Raw genomic sequence first — 18,376 nt, 5'->3', positions numbered from 1 at the left:
ACTCAAACAAGTGCACAACATTAATGTCATTGTTCTCAGCCACTCCCTCTGTTCGCTGATTCGACCTACAAAAAATGTGTTTCTGGAAACCGACTTTAGAGCCGAGCTCCCAGACCTAGTACAGAAGCAAAATCCAAATTGAGCGGAAGTACGTTGGAGGTCAGAGCCAGGCTAGGTTTCATCTGACTACCATTCAGAATTTACACATAAAATGTTGAATGTAATATGTGTCTCTATACATTCCTCATGGGCTTATGGAATGAAGGGGGAGGTCAAAGGTAGATGTAAATATTCATGATTGGTGACCATCCTCATGTTAGCAATAGCAACCATGCATTAGTAACACCTTGTCTAATGCATGTTCAGGAAGAACCACAGCCTGGAAGGCAACCAATACAGTAAGGCCAGCCACTGATAACAAATGTAACAAGCGTATTCAAGGAGCATAACAAGGTTTTTATTTGATTGTAAAGCAGCTCATTTTCAAGCTAAGACTCAGAGACAGAATTGTTTCTTCTTTTTTTTTCTCCTTAACCCCCCCCCCCAACCACACACACACACACACTTCTCTTCCTCCACTTTCTCTCCACCCCCTTGCCTCCCTTGGCTCTCTCACTCCATTTGACTCCCCTCTTCATTTCCCTTTCCTCCTCAGCTGTGTCTGGCCTACAGAGTTATGGATAGCTTGTTATTTTGCTTTGTCCACAATTCTCAACTTTTTAGCACAGATCACAAGCACAGCAGTTATCTCTGTACAGTCAATAATAGTACCATATCTTCATGCTTCGCCAGATTTCAGAGGGACCGCGATAACATGTTTCATGGAGAGTTTCTTTTATCTCTTTCAAAAGCTGACACCTATACTGAGGTTGCAGGAAGAGGAATAAAGTTCACTGACAGCTCAGCCACTTTCAAATGAATCAGATAAATTATAACCTGTCCTGTACCATATTACATGGTTAGGTCAGAATTAAAACACTGAGCCTACAGTGTCAAGAGTTTACTTTGAATATATATTTGAGCTCAGTGCTGATATTTCCCTTATCATTCACATGCTTCTCATTTTAATGTGTTGGGACAGCAGTTGTGTGGTGGGGCAACTGTATGGAATGTATCCACAGACAGACAATGAGTCAGGGATGAATATGTTGGGTAATACCAGCACCTCCAGGCTATGCATTTCAACACCGAAGGACAAACAGAGAATGATCCTTTGAGTATTTCTACCCTCAGGCTAGTCCTGTTTGTAGTCTTTCCTCTTACATTTAGTCATTTTACATTTACATTTAGTCATTTTAGTGCAGAGACAGAAAGATAAATCAGTTGTGTTGCTGTTCATTGTGCTTGGTTGTGTTGATGTGCTTGATGTGATGCCATTTTTGCTAATCATTCATTGACAATAATCTCAAGCTTTTAAGGTCAATTTAATGTAATTTTGACCTAAGGGGTTAAGTTGGGCCCCATCTACAAGAAGGTGTGAGTCTGGTTACAGCCCCTCCAGGGGGGAGGAGTCTTCAATGTTATCACACCTGCAGGCAATGAGAAAGCCAATATAGTCCTCAACAAACTGGAGATCAGCAAAGGGAAACAGAAGCCCACCCTCCACCTCTTTTTTCCTTAACACAACACAGATTTTCTTTCTCTTTCTTCCCCTCTGTATTTCTTTTCCCCGTCCCCATTTTGTCTGCCCCTCTACCTTATATCTTCCGTTCTGTCCATTTCCCCCTTCCCTTCACTCCGCCTTCCTTTCCTTTTTGCCCTCTATATCCTCACAAACTCCCTTTACCTTCTGTCTTTTGTCTTTCCCTCCCTCTCTTTTTCACATGTAACCACCGCACATAGTCAATGTGGAAATTCTGAAAAATGTAAGTCTCTAAACTCTTCTTTCCTGCTAATAGATTTTTGCAGAAAAAGCTCTTAAAAATATACCCCAGAGTGCATCATTTAGGACCTTAGCCATCTTCTGTCCTACAAGACTGTGCTGGGCAATTGGTATTGTGGGTAGAGAAAAAGGAACTTATATGATCAGATGGCTAAGAAGAAGTTGCAAACATATGTGTGAGGTCCCTTTCCTGTAATTATTTCCTATTCTGATCTTGTTCAGACAACCTGAAATTAATTAATAAGCTAATAAAAACGGTGGAAGTGTTTCAGGGGAGCTCAAGGGAGAAGACAGTTTCCAGACGTATTCTCTGTCGCCATGAATGGATTACAGAGATGCCAGAGGGACTAATTAAGTCTGCATACGGATACTGTGATCGGAGGTAAGAGAGGGACAGAGTATCTGTAGCTGACAGACATCATTCACTGAAGAGGTCTAACACTTCCAAAGTACCACTACACTCGTGCTTACTAATAACCTCACCATTCTTTGTCAATATAAATACTCTATTCAAGTACATAAGAAATTAAGACCTAAGCATTTACTAAAGTGTCCATCAGAAAATTGGATCAAGAAGAACATCAAATACCCTGTGTTGTGCAGTGAACAGGCACACTGCGGTCTAAAGGACTTCCAACATTGATCCCCTACAGATGGCTCGAGGCATACATGCAAAACCATGATGTTCACCAGTAGAGATTTATCTCAAACTGGACTAGGAAGCATCTGTATAACTTATAACTACAGCCAGAATGACCAATAGATACTAAGGGGCAAGATTCTTTGGGCCCTCTGTGACATGTTTGCGCGTAAAAAGGGCTATACAAATACATTTGATTGATTAATTTGGGGAAAGGTAACACTTGGTCCTTGTTTACTTTGCAGATTATGTTTGGTTGGTGTAAACTCCTCATATTCAATATTCAGTTCTGGATACAATTATTTATTCACAACGTAGTCCCTAAAATTTCCGATTGGGTTGACTGCTAAAAATTCCTGAAAGAAACTACTAATTCTACTAAGGTTTTGCCATAATGGCACAAACCTTCACACTACTCTCTTCATCCAACCTGATAGCTTAGTCAGATTAAACATCAGGAGAACCAGTCTGACTCAGGGTTAAAGTACCACACCAACGCCTGCCAGATGCTCTGCCACGTCACAATAATTTAGCAGTGCAAGGGTCCAAAGATTCTTATCTTAGGGGGCAAGTCCCCTGCTTCTGTTTTCACGGGGAGGGGACACAGTAACAAAGTGGTGAAAAGGGGAAAATATAATGCCCCTTGGCTTCCAGGCAGTTGACTGTGGAGGGAAGTTGGTCAAGATTAACATTAGGACTACAGTCGAACTATGATGAAGTGACAAATCAGTGAAAAATATGATCTAAATACTTACTTGTGGTTATTAAAACTATCCACAGTCAACATACAGTATACTGTATAAACCTATTGTAAGAGCACCAAAATTGAAAAACAAATATTTTTATTAGCTTCTGTCGCTCTGGATAAGAGCGTTTGCTAAATGACTAAATTAGCTATAATATTTACTAATTGTGTCCAATCCTTGGTTTAAACTCTCAGGCTTTATATTAAGGGTTCCACTTTAGCAATTCCTCTCAGCTGTTAAAAGTAAATTTGACACTTATCTCAACAACATTCAGTGGGGATGATCTCCTCTATAAGGGTGACTGGGGGGACCCACAGTGAGCCTGCAGACAGGAAGACTCCACCTGCACCCCCCACCACCCCCTTAGTCCCTTTCAGATTCAAGGAGGTGTTTAGAGCCATATCGTTTGTCACATCAAAGCATTCCTTGACACATCGGGGAAGCTCCCTGTAAGCTCTGAAGACAAATACTAAAACAGCAGGCATGGAGCGGTTAAGTTGTCAGCCTCACTGCTGTCAAATCATGGTCCCATTTTGATTGCCGTTGACCAATATTACAATAGACCATTGTAGGAAGTTAAATATTGGCCAAATAACCAAAACGAATTCTCCCATGGTTTAAAGGAAGATGGGAAACTGAACAGTGTATTAGCATAAACCAAATAATGCCAATACCAATGGAATTACAGTTATTTGACTCTATGGGTAAAATCAGAGCAAGATTGGTCAAAGTCAGGTTAAATGAAATAAACATTTAATAACATTGTAAATGAATGAAATAAATTACAAGGCAAAAATGTTACAAAATGAAGGTTAACTCTTACCTACTCTACCATGATTATTGTAAACCAGAGATAGAAAGCAAGATGTGAAGAAGCAGTAGAACAGACAAACCAGAGCTGAGGAGAAGGTCTCAGATAAAGAATCTGCAGAGCAATGCTTCGCAATTCCTTTTATCCAAAAGAACAACCAATCAGACCAAATCTTGAATGGGGTGTGAGAGCAATCAAGTTGAGACCCTGTCCAGCTACTCCAGATTTTAGCATATGAGAGGTGGGGGCAGGATGACACCCAGCCGTACACCATCATCTGACTGATTCATTCATTCATTTATTTATTTATTATTGATAATAAAGAGAAGTGAGACAACAATAAAACAAACTAAATGTTGTTTGTCTAAATGTTGTTGCCTCCCTTTTTAGTATTTTTCTCTCACTGTGGCTGCCTTCTTGTCTGTCTGTCTCTGCACTTCCAAGCTTATTACATCTAAACCCTGTGGTGTGGTGTAAGCCTTTGGCCATGAGGCAGACATGCGACTTCTGAGTTTCTATGTCCCCTTTAACATGTGAAGTGGAACCTCTGTTTGGCAGAACAAGATTCAGACTCAAGAGAATATTGTAATGCTTATGTGATGGACTGGGTTCTGTTTTGCAGCATATTTAATCTGGTGATCATTAAATTCATATATTTGTATATCTTTATATTGTTAACAATCGCAGTAGTGGCAGTGTTTTTCATCTTTGACTTTAACACTGCACGTCCACTACATTGAACTTCCACACCACACTGACTATATTTTATGCCTTACTGAATGAGGCATCATACACTTGTAGCTCCAGTAGCCTACTGTCTCTGGGTGTACTACTGATTAATTTGATAGACAGATTTTGACTGATGTATACGTTTACATTTAGTCATTTAGCAGACGCTTTTATCCAGAGAGTTACAAAAGAGAGCTTTTCAAAAAGCTTGTAAACATTCCAGGTATTACACATGGATTTAACCAATGGTAGATTCCCAAAGGCGTTTCTTCCAGGCGTAACAGAAGCCAGTCACCAGTGTAGGGATAAATGATGGAGGGGTAAATGAGGGTGGAGAGTACGTACGTACCTTGTTGGAATTCAAAAGACTGTAATAAGCCAGTACTTTTTGTCCCAAGGAAATATATCGTTGATATTCGAGCTGAATCTTATTTCGTTAGATTCCTCATATAGCGTCGGAAAACTGTTTCCCAGCGAGAAACTATTTCCGTTGTTTCGATGTTTTGATAGCTTGCTCGAATTTAGCTGGCTAACTAGCATTTGCTAGCTCTTGCCGAATGGCTACTAGTAGGTTGCATTGCTGAGGTGATCATTTGCTAGCTAGCCAGTCTAGCCAAAATGGGAATGGAAGGAACCGGACAGCTCGCTGTCTAACTACCTATCCAGTGACTAGCCATCGCATCAACAACAGCACGCTTTTTAAACGAAAGTTTAATGTGATTTTAAAGGTGAGTATCTCTTTCATTCAACGTGTCATTCTGACCAGTGTGGAAACCTTTAGCTAGCAAGACAGCTAGCGAGTGAGCTAGAAAGTATCTGCACCGCTGGCGCTGGCTAGAATAGCGGCAAAATTGGAACAGCCGGGGTGCGTGGTTGTAGCAGAACCTTAGCGAGTCTCGTTTTAGTTGGTTGGGAGGAAATCATGTTGACATGTCATATTTACGTGCAATTGTTGGAACCTACGTGCTGTTAACGTAAACTAGATCCGAATAGTAATTGACGTCGTGCGTGGTAACATTCAACCAACTATAGTAACGTTGGCTCGAGACGGATAGGTATAGGCTTGCATTGCAGCAAGTCTGCATATTCTGTTGACTTTTAACGGATATCTAAATAATTATTACAACCATACAATAGTCGCACCAATATGCCAGCGAAATTTGCTAGCACTGACTCACTGTAAATCTCGATACTCTCAGTGGGATTCTAGTCCCTGCAAGGTTTTAACGTTAGCTAGCCCGCTAGCTCGTTAATTGGACTGGCACACAGCCTGTGCAAATCTGGGTTCGCAAGATAGCTAGCGTATATAGTTAAGTGTCCCTTGTCTTTCTTCTGTTGAAACATAAAACTATCATTGTAAATTAAATGGTCTGGATACGGTTAGTGAAGCTAGCTTAATTGACTACATCTTGTAACATGTTCTCTGTGGGGTAGACATTTTTCATAGTGACATTTAAAGCACCATGTTATGGAATTGTGTTGAATGTTTGTGGATTATGGAATAACGTGCTCTCACAGTTGTACCCCTCTTAGCAGCTTTGTTACTAAACTATTTTCTATCTTTCTTAGGTGTTCTGGTTTATAACGCAATAGAAGACAGGGGATTAAGCTGGAGTCGTTTTCCCTGACTTTCTCAACCATGCACGCTGTCATTCTGACAGCCACCGCGGCAAAAATTCCATGAACCTTCTTCTGGTTTTGTCGGGATGTTTTTAAAGGCATGCCAAACCGTGTGGAACTGCTACGAACTGCCTTTTGTAATCTATTGGTGAAATGTTAACAGTGTTTGTAAGCATTCTCTGTGGATATATTTGAATATCAACGTTAAATTCGGACTCAGCCAAAGAAAGCATAAATCCAGGACGGGATAGGTAGCTTTACATAAAAAAACTATCCGCTCCTAAAGAAACATGGCCTCGGTTTGGAAAAGATTACAACGTGTGGGGAAGCATGCGTCCAAATTCCAATTTGTGGCTTCCTATCAAGAACTCATGGTGGAATGCACAAAGAAATGGTGAGTTAAGACACATACGAAAACTGTTGTGTAAACACTAACATTTAATGATAGAACAAGCTTCGAACACCTTGCTCCTTGTCTTGTGCTGGAATGCTGAGTTGGTCGCTGACGTTTTTGGTGGACATAATTTACAATCCCCGTAGTGTGCGGGCATGTCTGCGTATTGGGAGGGGCCGACTGCTGACTATAGAAATGTCTTACTTGCAACAAATATTGCATGTTCTGTTATTGTTAATATTCAGCATGAAAGTATTTGATTCTAAATAGAATGTTTCACAATTATGGAGCTGTGTCACTGTGAGGCCAGTCATCATTTTCTAGAAGTTTGCGTCTGCTCCTTTTGGTGCTCTCATGGAAGTGTGTGTGTGTGTGTGTGTGTGTCAGGGTGTATTGGATGAGTAAGTAGCTTACAGGTATATAGTGAGTATGTGTGAGAAGAATGGATACTTGAAAAGTGACCTGCAGGTATGTGTCCATTAGTGCATCATGGCTGTACAGTATGTAGGAGGAGAGTGAATACTGCTTCCATAGAGTTGCGTGACATGGACATGACTAACATCTACTGTGCTATGCGGTGCGGTACTGGACAGATGTTAACGTGTTGGGGAATGGCATGAGAAAAATGTACGTTTTCACAGCGCAAGAAAGGCATGTTAGCTATCCAATGCTTGTGAATGGACTGTAAAGATGGGCCAAAGTCAAGTAAACCACAACAACCTCAGGCAGATGAAGGAATGTTTCTAGGTGGATATATGAGCCAGAGTGATTTGCAATCGTTTGCCTTGAAAGAGCTGTTTATCTCTTTGTTTTGCTCTTCACCACAAAGAAGTCTTCTCGTCTTGTGTTCAAATGGATCACCTCTTAAAGAATAAAGCAAAAATGTGGGTGTGATTTTTCACATGCAATTCCCATGCCTACTGTAGGGTAGGATCAGTATTTTAACACCCATAATCATGTGGTGATGGCAGGCTATAGGCTAAGCTGGTGGGAATAATTATCCAGGTACACCAGTCCTTTGAGGTCTTCAGAAATATCAATAACGCCCTCAGATACGATGCTTGTCATTCCTGGGCAAATCTGATGAGACAGTAGCCCATAGTTGGGCCTCATTCAACATTTTAATCAACATGTAAATATTTGAGTCTTGGTAATATATAGGTTTATAAATAATACTTTATTAATGTGACAGTTTTCACTTAACACTGCTGCTGTTTGCACACATCCCTTTCTGATAGAACTATAGACCCTCCACTGTTGTCATGCGATGGACTGTAGGAACATGCATAGCTTTAGCATCTCAATTGGATTTGAATGATCGAGACATTATTATTATTATTACATTTTTAAATCAGTTTTCCTCTTCTGACTATTCTTGGAAAGTCCTTGCCTCAGCTAAGTGAGAGGTGCCAAACCCTTTGAGCATCTTAATTCTGTGTCTGCATGTGATAATGTAGACAAGTGCACACATACACACACACACATTGATTTAATCTCTTTTCATGGTCTGACTGCCAAATGGGCACCTTAAAAAGAAACATGGTGAGCATGAACATTATTTGGTAACATAGAGGGGGAAGCAGTTGGAGGATCAAGCTACCAAGTTCAGCACCATTGGGCATGTATTTACTAGTAAGCACACTGTTTTGCATCTTTTTTTGCACTGGTTCATAAATGACCTCCAGGCCATAGTCTCGTCATTATGGCAAAAATGTTTTCTCAGAGATTACGTTAATGGGCCTGAAGGGGTTTCAACTATCAATCCCCAAATCTTCTGACTCTCACCGGAAGAAAGGTTATTTACCTTAGCTGAGCTCAACACTTTCTTAAGACGTCTCATCTTTTAACAAATGCTGATTTTCTAGCCGTGTGCTTGTTAAAAGCAATTAAGTTGTGGGCCTTCAAGGGTTATCCTCATGCTATAATTGCCAATTGACATGATATTTCTCAAATTGAGTGACTCACTGATTCATATTATTCAATTTTTCACCACCAGACGGGTTCTTAACCTTTTTGTTACAAATATATAGTGCTTAAGAAGTAGTTGAGCTCCAATGCTGGTTCCATATCATTCTGTTTCTGGTGCAGAGCATCAGTATTTTGGCAGCAAGTTGCACAAGTCACATATGCACATCAGTAAAAAGTACCCTAACTGTTTACTGGTAAATCACAGATCTGTGTGCACTTCCAGTTACACTTACGTACTCTTGGGAAACACAATGTCAGTCTCGATAGGAGCATTATCACAAAGTTATTTACACCTGTTGATGACTAGGAGCTTTCGGCCTATTGCACGCACACCTTTTCTCCCATATAAACACATACTCATTCACTCTGGCTTTCCTCAGGCTTTTGCTGAAATGAAAAATCCTATGGCAGACATGTGTTTCATGTGGCCAATGTCCCAATATTTAGAGACAAGGCCGTCTCACTCCCCCACTCACCGTTTGTGTGCTGTGTTGCAGTCTGTTGTCACATCCTTGACTTGATCATCCACACTGTTGTCTTTCCCTCACTCCATCTTCAGGTTAGGAATGTCTGGAGGTGGGAGCGAAGCTCTGACATTTTGCACTGTGACATTACTCAACCCAGCTGCTTATTGTGCAGTTAGTTTTCTAGTTTTCTAGTCCCTCTCCCTCCATTCTTGTCTTATTCTTTTAAAGCCATAGAGGAAAGGTGAACATGGTATTTGTTCAATCGTGGGCTAATAACTGTATCTAAGTTATTTGGCCATGATTGAATGGCAGATAATATCTTTGAATTTGTGCAGCTATTGAATGCATGTGTGTACTTGAAAGTGTTTACACGTGTCTGTTATGCGTGCGTGTTCTTACTGGGCTGGTCTTCATCAATCTGACCAAGGTCAACCTCTGACTCTTCGCTCACCTTCCAGATGTTACTGTTTGAACTTTACCCTTTCTGACGACTATTGAGTGGAGAAAGAGTTAACTTACCCATGTGCCAAGTGGATCATTCACTGTTACATCCTGTGTCACAGAGTTTGTCCCTGGGCTGTTAACCTCTCTCAGCTCATGCCCTGTTCCTCTCAGCTCATGCCCTGTTCCTCGCTCTAAGGCCTGGTCGTGGTGGAGTCAGCTACCGGAAAATTCTTCACCAATGCTGTTGCTGTGCAGTGGTGGTCTCCTCTCTCTCTTTCCTTCTCTCATCGTTTCCATGCCATGCCATGCCTCCCTCTCTCCGATCCTGTAATTGTTTCCCTGCACTTTGCCTGCTGCTGTCGTCCTGGAGAGAGCTTCCTGGCACTATATCATTATCTCTGTGTCTCTCTCTCTCTGTCTCTCTCTCTCACTGTCTTTCCCCCTTTTTCTCCTTCCCCTTCTCTTATTCCGTTCCCCTCTCTCTCTGGTTATTTAAAACCCAAGCCTTGCAGATTCTGACAGTTGTACTGAACACCTGCTGTCTCTGCCTCCTCTTTCTCTCTCCTCCATCCATCTCTCCCAGTTTTTCTTCAGATGTTTGTGAGGTGGAGGGGATATCAGGGGAATCCAGCAGCTAGTGGTGTTTCTCTGGGTCTTTATGCTGCTGTAAGAGAGTGGACTGGTCCACCCCTCTCTGGAGACGCAGAACTGATCATTTAGCAGTCTCTCCATCCATCCTATAGCTCTGACAAATCTTAGACACAGAGCCTCAAAGCTCTCTCTCTCACACACACACACACACACACACACACACACACACACACACACACACACACACACACACACACTGTGATACTTAAGTGAGGTCTTTCTCGGAACAGCTACCCTGCCTGTGGTCCTATTGTTTAGTGACAGTAAGCTGCCGGCTGTATGCTGAGTGCTGCTTTTACCTCAGTGTATCCCATCCCTCCCTCCCTCCTTCCTCTAGCTAGCTTACAAATGCACGTTGGGGCGTTGGCAATAGGCTCTGTCACCATGTGGGTTCTGGTGATGGTGTGTGTGTTGTCATGTATCGAGCTGGAATGTGTTGGCTGTAATGTGTATTTGTGTGTGTGTTTGTACAAGCACCAACAAGGCTTGACAGATTTGGAATCTTGCTGGAGGATGAATATTTCAGTTTGTGGTCTTTTCATTGGATTTTGGCCAACATTAGGTAGCAGTTACTCAGTGTGGAAGGGCTGGGAGAAATGTTTTTCGATGGAATAACCAACTGAAAACAACCTAATATTGAAACCCAATGATACAAAGGGATAGCCGTCTAAACACAGTGAACGGGCCCGGATTGCCCACCCTGCCCCATGTGATGTTTGGCAACACAAAGTGAGATGAAGCTGTAGATCTGTATTGAAGCAATGCTATGAGATAATCACCAGCTTTGAGGCAGAAAACATCCCTTTGATGCTGCCTGACCACAAGTATTTTTCTATGCGGCACAGTCCACATTCAGATCATGAATCGCCGCGACCACCACCCCTGCACACAGACGATAAGGGTGGAATTTCAGAACTCTGAGGAGACATTCAGAGCGTTTCCCCAGTGTGTCACGTTGCTTCGGTACACGTTCAAGTACATGTTTGGCTATTTTAGCACTCTTTAGATTGACTGTCAGTTACAGCTTTTGTTAGAGGAATTTTAGTAGAAATGGAGCATATTTTAAATGAATACATTGTATTCAATGTTGCTCTGCCAGCTTTAATGGGGAATTTACTTAACTGATACTGTCCTTATTCACGAATGGACTGTGTTGACTAACTCTGCCACAGGCTAAGCATCATATTCCCACCAATTTATCTGTCACAGTATTTTGATACATTTAGTACATCTGATGCATACTTACTATTACTGATATTGTCACAGCTTCTAAATAATTGAATGATGCACAAATACAATACATATTGTATAGACTTGTATAGTATAGACTTGAATACTATTAACTTGTATAGCTGCATGGCATGTAGCTTTCTTAGTGTCTTTCTTTCCTTGTCTCTCCTCTCCCTCCCTATCTCTGCAGTCTTATGACTAGCTAGTAGTCCGCTGTGTCATAATGGGGGCAATAAAGTGCTGTGGTTTTATCGCAGCAACTCAATAAAAAGAACGTTTCCATTACCGCAGCCTCTTTTGGGTCGTGGAGAGAATGGGGAGGAACAGGCTCCGTAGACTGGAGCCAAACATCTTACTGACACCAGCGTCTAATGTTCATTTGACTCATACACTTTTGTGTTGTGGAGAACACACACCTGAGTGGTCTAAGGGGTGATGGAAGATGAAGCTGAGGGGTTTCATTCACAGCAGAAAATGGCACAGACAACTTCCATTCGGCAGACTAACCATGCAAGAACGCGCGCGCGCACACACTCTCTCACACAAGCTCATCAGAGAGGTGCTTAACTCCTCTCTCAAGACTCTTCAGTTTTATCGGAGCACTCAATGTTGGCTGTGTGTCACTCACCCTCTCTGAGGACTGTCTGTTCACACACTGGATCATCTGGTCAAGGGTTTGTTAGTTCAACTCATAACATGCATGCAAGCGCGCGTGCACACACACACACACACACACACACACACACACACACTGTCCCTGTTCTCGCAAAAACGTTTTAAGGGATGTAGCTCTTTAAATTGGACATGCCAGTAAGGGCTTGGCTTACGACTATGTCCTTGTCTCGCCAGTGAAACCACCAGGCGAGGTATGACAGAGACACAGATTGTACTGTGCCTACTAGCATACTGTGTGTTGGTAACTGTCTGGCGCTGTTCAAAGGCCAATCTGCGGTGTAACAGCACAGACTTTGTTTTGGGTCACAAGACACAAACGCAAGTGGCACCGTATAGACGGATTTTTCCCGTTCTGAAAGCACAGACATGCTGACTGAGTGCTGGCAGTCGTCGTGGTGGAGGGGGGAAGCTCCTTTTCCCTTTTTGACTCATGAACGTTTCACCAGGTTGATGCCGTGTCCGTTTCCTTTGTCCCTTCTCTACCCCAGACCCTTTCCTGAGCCTCCCTTTCGGTGGCCCGCGCGCACACATACACACACACTCCATATATTATATGCACATACTGTAGAGAATCAAAATGAAAATACTGTTAATTAGAAGTTACTGTGAAGTACTTTTCTGGCCATCCCAGACCTGCAGAGCAGGGAGGAGGACTGGATAATAGCTCGAGATCATAGGCTCTAGGAAGTGGTTTGCGCAGGGGCGCTCCATACTGTAGGATAATATCAGAAGTGCTTCCTGTGTGAACAGAGAGCTGCAGTATCCTGGCACGCCCTCCACTTCCAGTCTCTCTCTACTCACACACACACAAACAGGTCAGATACACATAGATACATAACCAACACGCTTAGCTTTGCAGGACTTATTTGATTCCCCTGGAGGTGTGTGCGTGCGTGCGCTCATTTGGTCTGGATGTGTGTAAATGTGTATCTACAGTGTCGAGGTGTGTGACGGACTACTCCGGTGCTGTTGATCAGCTCCAGGAAGAGGTCCCATCTCTGTCCCTTCTGTGTCTGACCCACTTCCACACTCCCTCTTCTGTAGTTAGGGGGAACATCTCTCCCTCGACTCCTTCCTCGTGTCTGCATCTCCAGACTGCTGTTCCGTTCACACGTCTCCTCTTCTGATCAGTATCCTCTGTGCTCTTTCAGTAGCCTGGCAACCAGACAAGTCTGCTTGTTCATGGTTTTACTTGCTCTGGCCGATGAGTCTGGCCACCCTCCCATTCAAACTGATTTCCACCCGTCCTTAAAACTGCTGGGCCAATCACAACTGTTTATCGAATATGGGAAGGGTTTGATACGATGCTATACAGAGAAGCGACGTTGAGGCATTTTTCCGTAAACAGCCAAGATGATATGTTGTTGCTCTGATTGATTGCATCTATCCAATCCTTTCCAGTTGAGGCCTTTTGGTGTGAATCCCGTTAATAATGCTCCTTTTAAATCATCATAAATAAACGGAAAAGTTCCAGACGGACGCATTTGCGAATTGGTTTGGCCATGCCTGGCTTCTCTTTCATGGGACTGTCCTTTCTTTCTGCTCCTCTTCATCCCGTTCTCCGCATTCTGTGGTTTGGGTGTCTGATCTGTCTCGTGTACTACGTTACACTCGCCGTCCCCACCCCTCTCGGTAAGAGGAGCTTTTGCTGTTTCTTCCTACAACTCCCATGTGTCTCCTGTGTCAAACGGCAGCCTCCGAGCCGTCAGGGAGGAATGTGAGAGGAGAGGAAAAGACTGGAGCTGGAAAGGGGGGGGGGGGGAGGGGAAGCGTTGAGTGAAAAGATGAGGGACAGGAGAGGGAGGGAAGGGAGAGATTTGTGTGTGTGACAGAAATGAATGTTACCGTGTGCGCGTGTGCAGAACTTTGACAATGGGGGACTGAGCGGCTACACAGATGTGTCTGAGACTGATTTAGCAATCAAGGCGTTTTGGATGGACTACTGGGAGGGATGGGGATTGGGGGGGGGGGTTGCATTTTTGTCATAGCACAATGTGTGTTGCACAGAGCCTGGGGGACTGTGTGTGTGTTCTGATATGACACACGTTCTGTGCTGTGGGACAATAGATTCCCTGTGTGGGGCCTTTCCTTGCAGGCTGACAGTGAGTGTTCAGTTGTGTCTCTCTTCTGTCGCTCCCTAACCCCCCCGCCCCTCCGTTTTTGCCTGTCTGCCTCACCCTGTCAGTCCTCTTGATATAATCTCCCCTCTTTCTTCTTCACTCTCTCTGCTTTCTTTCTGTCTCTGTTTTACAGACGTGCTCGTTTTGTATCCTTTCAACCCCTAGGCCCTCCTCCAAGACACATAACTCCCAAGATCCCAAGACACTCTCTCTCTCTCTCTCTTTTTTCTTTCTTCCCCCCTCCCTTCTGTTTGTGCTATGTCTGAGTTGTCTTCAACAGATCCATTGGCACAATTTGGCGAATCTACAACAGCTTCAGGGTAACAGGAAACATTGTAACAGCACTGGAGAGGAGTCATGTGCCCTTACCCAACTCCTATCACTTTATTTTCCTCCCACATTTATCTTCTATTTCTTCATCTTTCTCTGTCACACACCACACAGCTATGTCACCTAGAAACTGTAGGGGTTAAATATTGGCCGAACAATCAAAACAAACTATGGGAAAAAAGAAGATGGGAAACTGAACATTGTATTAGCATTAACCTAATAATGCCACTACAAATAGAATTATAGTTATTGTATTTTCCAGACTGTAAGTTGCTCCGAAGTATGAATCGCATCAGTCAAAAAATGCATTGTGAAGAGGAAAAAAACATATAAATCGCACTGGACCATAAATCGCATTTATTAATTTCACAAAACCCAAGACCAAGAACAGACATTTAATCTGGAAAGGCAAGTTATTCAACTACACAATAGCACACAGAACAACAGGCTGAATAGGTGTCCGGTATGTTAACGTAACACATTAACAGTTATTCAGCTACACAAGAGCATAAAGAACATACCTGGGAGGCTGAATAGGCTAAATTAACATAACAAGCTAGCAAGTCCAACAAGCAAGTTACCGGTAAGCTAGTTCACCAAGCTCCCTATCTCATTCCACATCACTGAATCCATTGAATTACATATATATAGATATATATCAGACCTGACTATAAGTCGCAGGACCAGCCAAACTATGAAATAAAGTGCAACTTACAGTCTGGAAAATACGGTATTTGATTATAGGTTAAATCAGAGCAAGAAGGGTCAAAGTAAGGTTGACATGAAATACGCATTTAATAACATTGCAAATGAATGAAATCAATTACAAGGCAAACATGTTACAAAATGAAGGTTAACTCTTAACTATGCTACCATGACTATTGTAAACCAGATATATAAAGCAAAATGTGAAGAAGGAGTACAAGGACAAGCCAGAGCTGAGGAGAAGGTCTCAGATCAAGAATCCACAGAACAATGCTTCACCATTCCCTTTATACACAAGAACCACCAATCAGACCACATCTTGACCCATACTTATCAACATATGACTAGCAATGCTACAGTAAGTTACACAATGGGGTGTGAGGGCCATCCAGTTGAGACCCTGTCGAGCAACTCCATATTTTAGCATATGAGAGGTGGGGGCAGGTTGACACCCAGCCTCACACTATGTCACTTGTTTCTCTCATGGTTTTATATTAGCCTGTTGTCCTACAGCATCTGAGGGCATGCTTTAGAAGCTAGCTACAATGTGCCGATGCCTCCATGCTTCTGTCTTTCTCATACAGAAAAGTGTTTGTGAAATGCAATAAGGCCTAAGGATGTATCCTTATGTGAATTAAACCACCCCGTTTGCATATTTGAATTTGAGTCCTGTGTGTGCTTTGTGTGCAAGAAGGCTGAGTCTGCTGTATCATGTCAACTGATCGAGTGGTGTGTCTTTGTGTACACGCACACTGCTTTGTATACTTTTCTGAAATTACCCTCGTTTTCCATCGCTTTATAAATATGGGACGTCTGCTATGTTTGTGTCTTTGCTCCAGTAACATCAAATGTGAGTTAGTGAGTGTGTGTGTGTGCGCCTGCTGTGCTGTGTCTGCATCGGTCTACTGGGACTAGGCCAGAGCTTGACTGTAGCTTATCATTAATTCATACTGCACCAGCTCTGGACTGTGTGTGTGTGTGTGTGTGTGTGTTGGTATTCTCACGCGTCTCACTTCATTTAAAGTCGTACCTCACATGGCAGGACACATGCTTTGACCTTTCTTACTAAATGTTTTATGTGAAGGCTTTTGGGCTGTACTTCCACAAAGTGCATGTCAAATTTTAGAAGACTGGTTAAGGTGGAGGAATGTGTGATGTAAAGAGAGGATGGAGCAGTGGAGACACTTTGATATGTTTCTCTCTCTGATGCCTTCTCTGAAACTTCTGAAGAGAAGCTTGGGTAGTCACAGGCTGTCCTGTAGTATTTGGTAGAACAGAATGTGAAATGGATATCCGAGGAGGGTACAAGCATATTTAAAATGCTTCTTTTTTTTTAATTTTTTTTTTTTACCTTTCATCTCATTACTCTCTTTTAATGCCCTTGCTTTCCCCATCTTTTACAGGCAACCAGACAAGCTAGTGGTGGTATGGACGCGGAGGAGTCGGAGGAAATCTTCCAAGGTCGGTGTTACAAGGCCTTTTCTGGCCAGAAAGACCCATTGTTCCGAGCGTTGGTCAGAGCTAGCTGCCATTTTGTTCAGTAGTAGTTGTTTGCTGCCATTATTTCTTGCTTAATGGGCTTTAACCCACTGCGGTGGTTAATGAAAGAAACCGGGCCCGGCTCGATCCGGTTCTGCTCTTCAGTGTGACTCACTGTCTACCCAAGCCTTGTTCCTATTCTCATTTAACATGATGGCAGCCACGCCACTGCATATATTTACGTTCCACATTCATAAGAAAAAAAAAAGTGGGGAGGTAAATGGGGTTCTTGAGACATGAGGGGGGGGGGGCTTTGCATTGGTCAGCAATACCATGTTGGTGTCTCCACCTATCAGGGACCATCATGGACGTGCTTTCTTTGCTCTGCTCTGCTCCTGATGGCTGATGAAGTGGGGTCTCTCAGGGAGACGGCCATTGTGAAACAGAAATGTACCGCCAGAGACAATGTCTGTACTCGGGTCAATAATGCAAAACTTCCATCTTCTCTGAGTTTTCCTGCCTGAAATAACATTTCAGAGAAGGCTAAAAGATCGTACAAAGTTCATAATCTTCAACACCACGGTTAGTCATTGACTTGGGAAAACCAAGCAAGATTGCATGCAAGCTGAACAGTTGTGTTTATGGTCTTGTTTCTCTCTGTTTTCTCTCCTGTCCAGTCTCACAGTTGGCAGCCAGGTATCAAGAACCCGTACAGAGGAGTAGTGGTGTGGCCCGTACCAGAGAACATAGAAATCACCGTCACGCTGTTTAAGGTAAAGCCCACTCCGCCAGACACGAGCTACACGACGCCCTGGGTGGGTGGAAAGGACCCTGGGTGGGTGGAAAGGACCCTGGGTGGGTGGAAAGGACCCTGGGTGGGTGGAAAGGACCCTGGGTGGGTGGAAAGGACCCTGGGTGGGTGGAAAGGACCCTGGGTGGGTGGAAAGGACCCTGGGTGGGTGGAAAGGACCCTGGGTGGGTGGAAAGGACCCTGGGTGGGTGGAAAGGACCCTGGGTGGGTGGAGCAGCAGTGGGGTTAGTCCGGCGTCAATGTGCTCAAAACTAAGTAAGCGCTACTAGGCTGACCTGGTATTGAGTATCCAACCATGTGTCTCCCCGTCCTTCCTTAAACTGTGACTTGTAACACACGTAACACTGTGCGTGTAACGCCAACTGACACGTGTCACTTTTCTAAGATGCGAAGTTAAGGTGTCCTTTTCTTCTTGCCAGAGTTTTGGAATTCATGGCTCATGTGAGCCTTTCAGTATGAGCTGACATATCATGTCTCAACATAAGGAAGTAATAAAATGTGTTCCTTGGCGAGGCATGAAATAGTTGAACAGAATGCAACCACATCTGCATGCTGCGCACGTAGCCACCGAGTTCCACCGAATATCCCTCTCTTATTTTAGACCAGTGTTTTTCAACCCTGGTCCTCAAGTACCCCCTGTCCTGCAAGTTTGAGATGTTTCCCTGCTCCAACAC

The 18,376-nt window shown here is 43.2% G+C and overlaps 1 protein-coding gene and 1 long non-coding RNA gene across 4 annotated transcripts in view; one reads left to right on the top strand and one right to left on the bottom strand.

Annotated features, from left to right (window-relative positions):
• Positions 1–1,405: 1,405 nt before the first annotated feature.
• On the bottom strand, positions 1,406–2,566 carry LOC146268070 (uncharacterized). Its single transcript, XR_014768797.1, has 2 exons — positions 2,472–2,566; positions 1,406–1,529 (listed from the first exon to the last, which is right to left on the bottom strand). It is a non-coding gene; the product is annotated as an uncharacterized LOC146268070 (long non-coding RNA).
• A 2,431-nt stretch (positions 2,567–4,997) lies between these two features.
• Positions 4,998–18,376, top strand: part of ehbp1 (EH domain binding protein 1) — a 105,491-nt gene continuing 92,112 nt past the window's right edge. Inside the window, exons 1-4 of one of the 3 annotated variants that reach the window (XM_084708855.1) lie at positions 4,998–5,536; positions 6,378–6,822; positions 16,816–16,873; positions 17,569–17,664. In XM_084708855.1, the coding sequence (XP_084564981.1) occupies positions 6,719–6,822; positions 16,816–16,873; positions 17,569–17,664 (258 nt within the window). In that variant the 5' untranslated portion in view covers positions 4,998–5,536; positions 6,378–6,718. The remainder of the gene's footprint in view (positions 5,537–6,377; positions 6,823–16,815; positions 16,874–17,568; positions 17,665–18,376) is intronic. The other 2 variants (XM_084708853.1, XM_084708854.1) reach the window with 2 other exon arrangements.

The sequence above is a fragment of the Hypomesus nipponensis genome, chromosome 11 (genome assembly GCF_054491055.1).
Source record: "Hypomesus nipponensis isolate SF chromosome 11, ASM5449105v1, whole genome shotgun sequence".
Classification (NCBI taxonomy): Eukaryota; Metazoa; Chordata; class Actinopteri; order Osmeriformes; family Osmeridae; genus Hypomesus; species Hypomesus nipponensis.
This window is presented reverse-complemented; position numbering and strand designations above follow the sequence as displayed.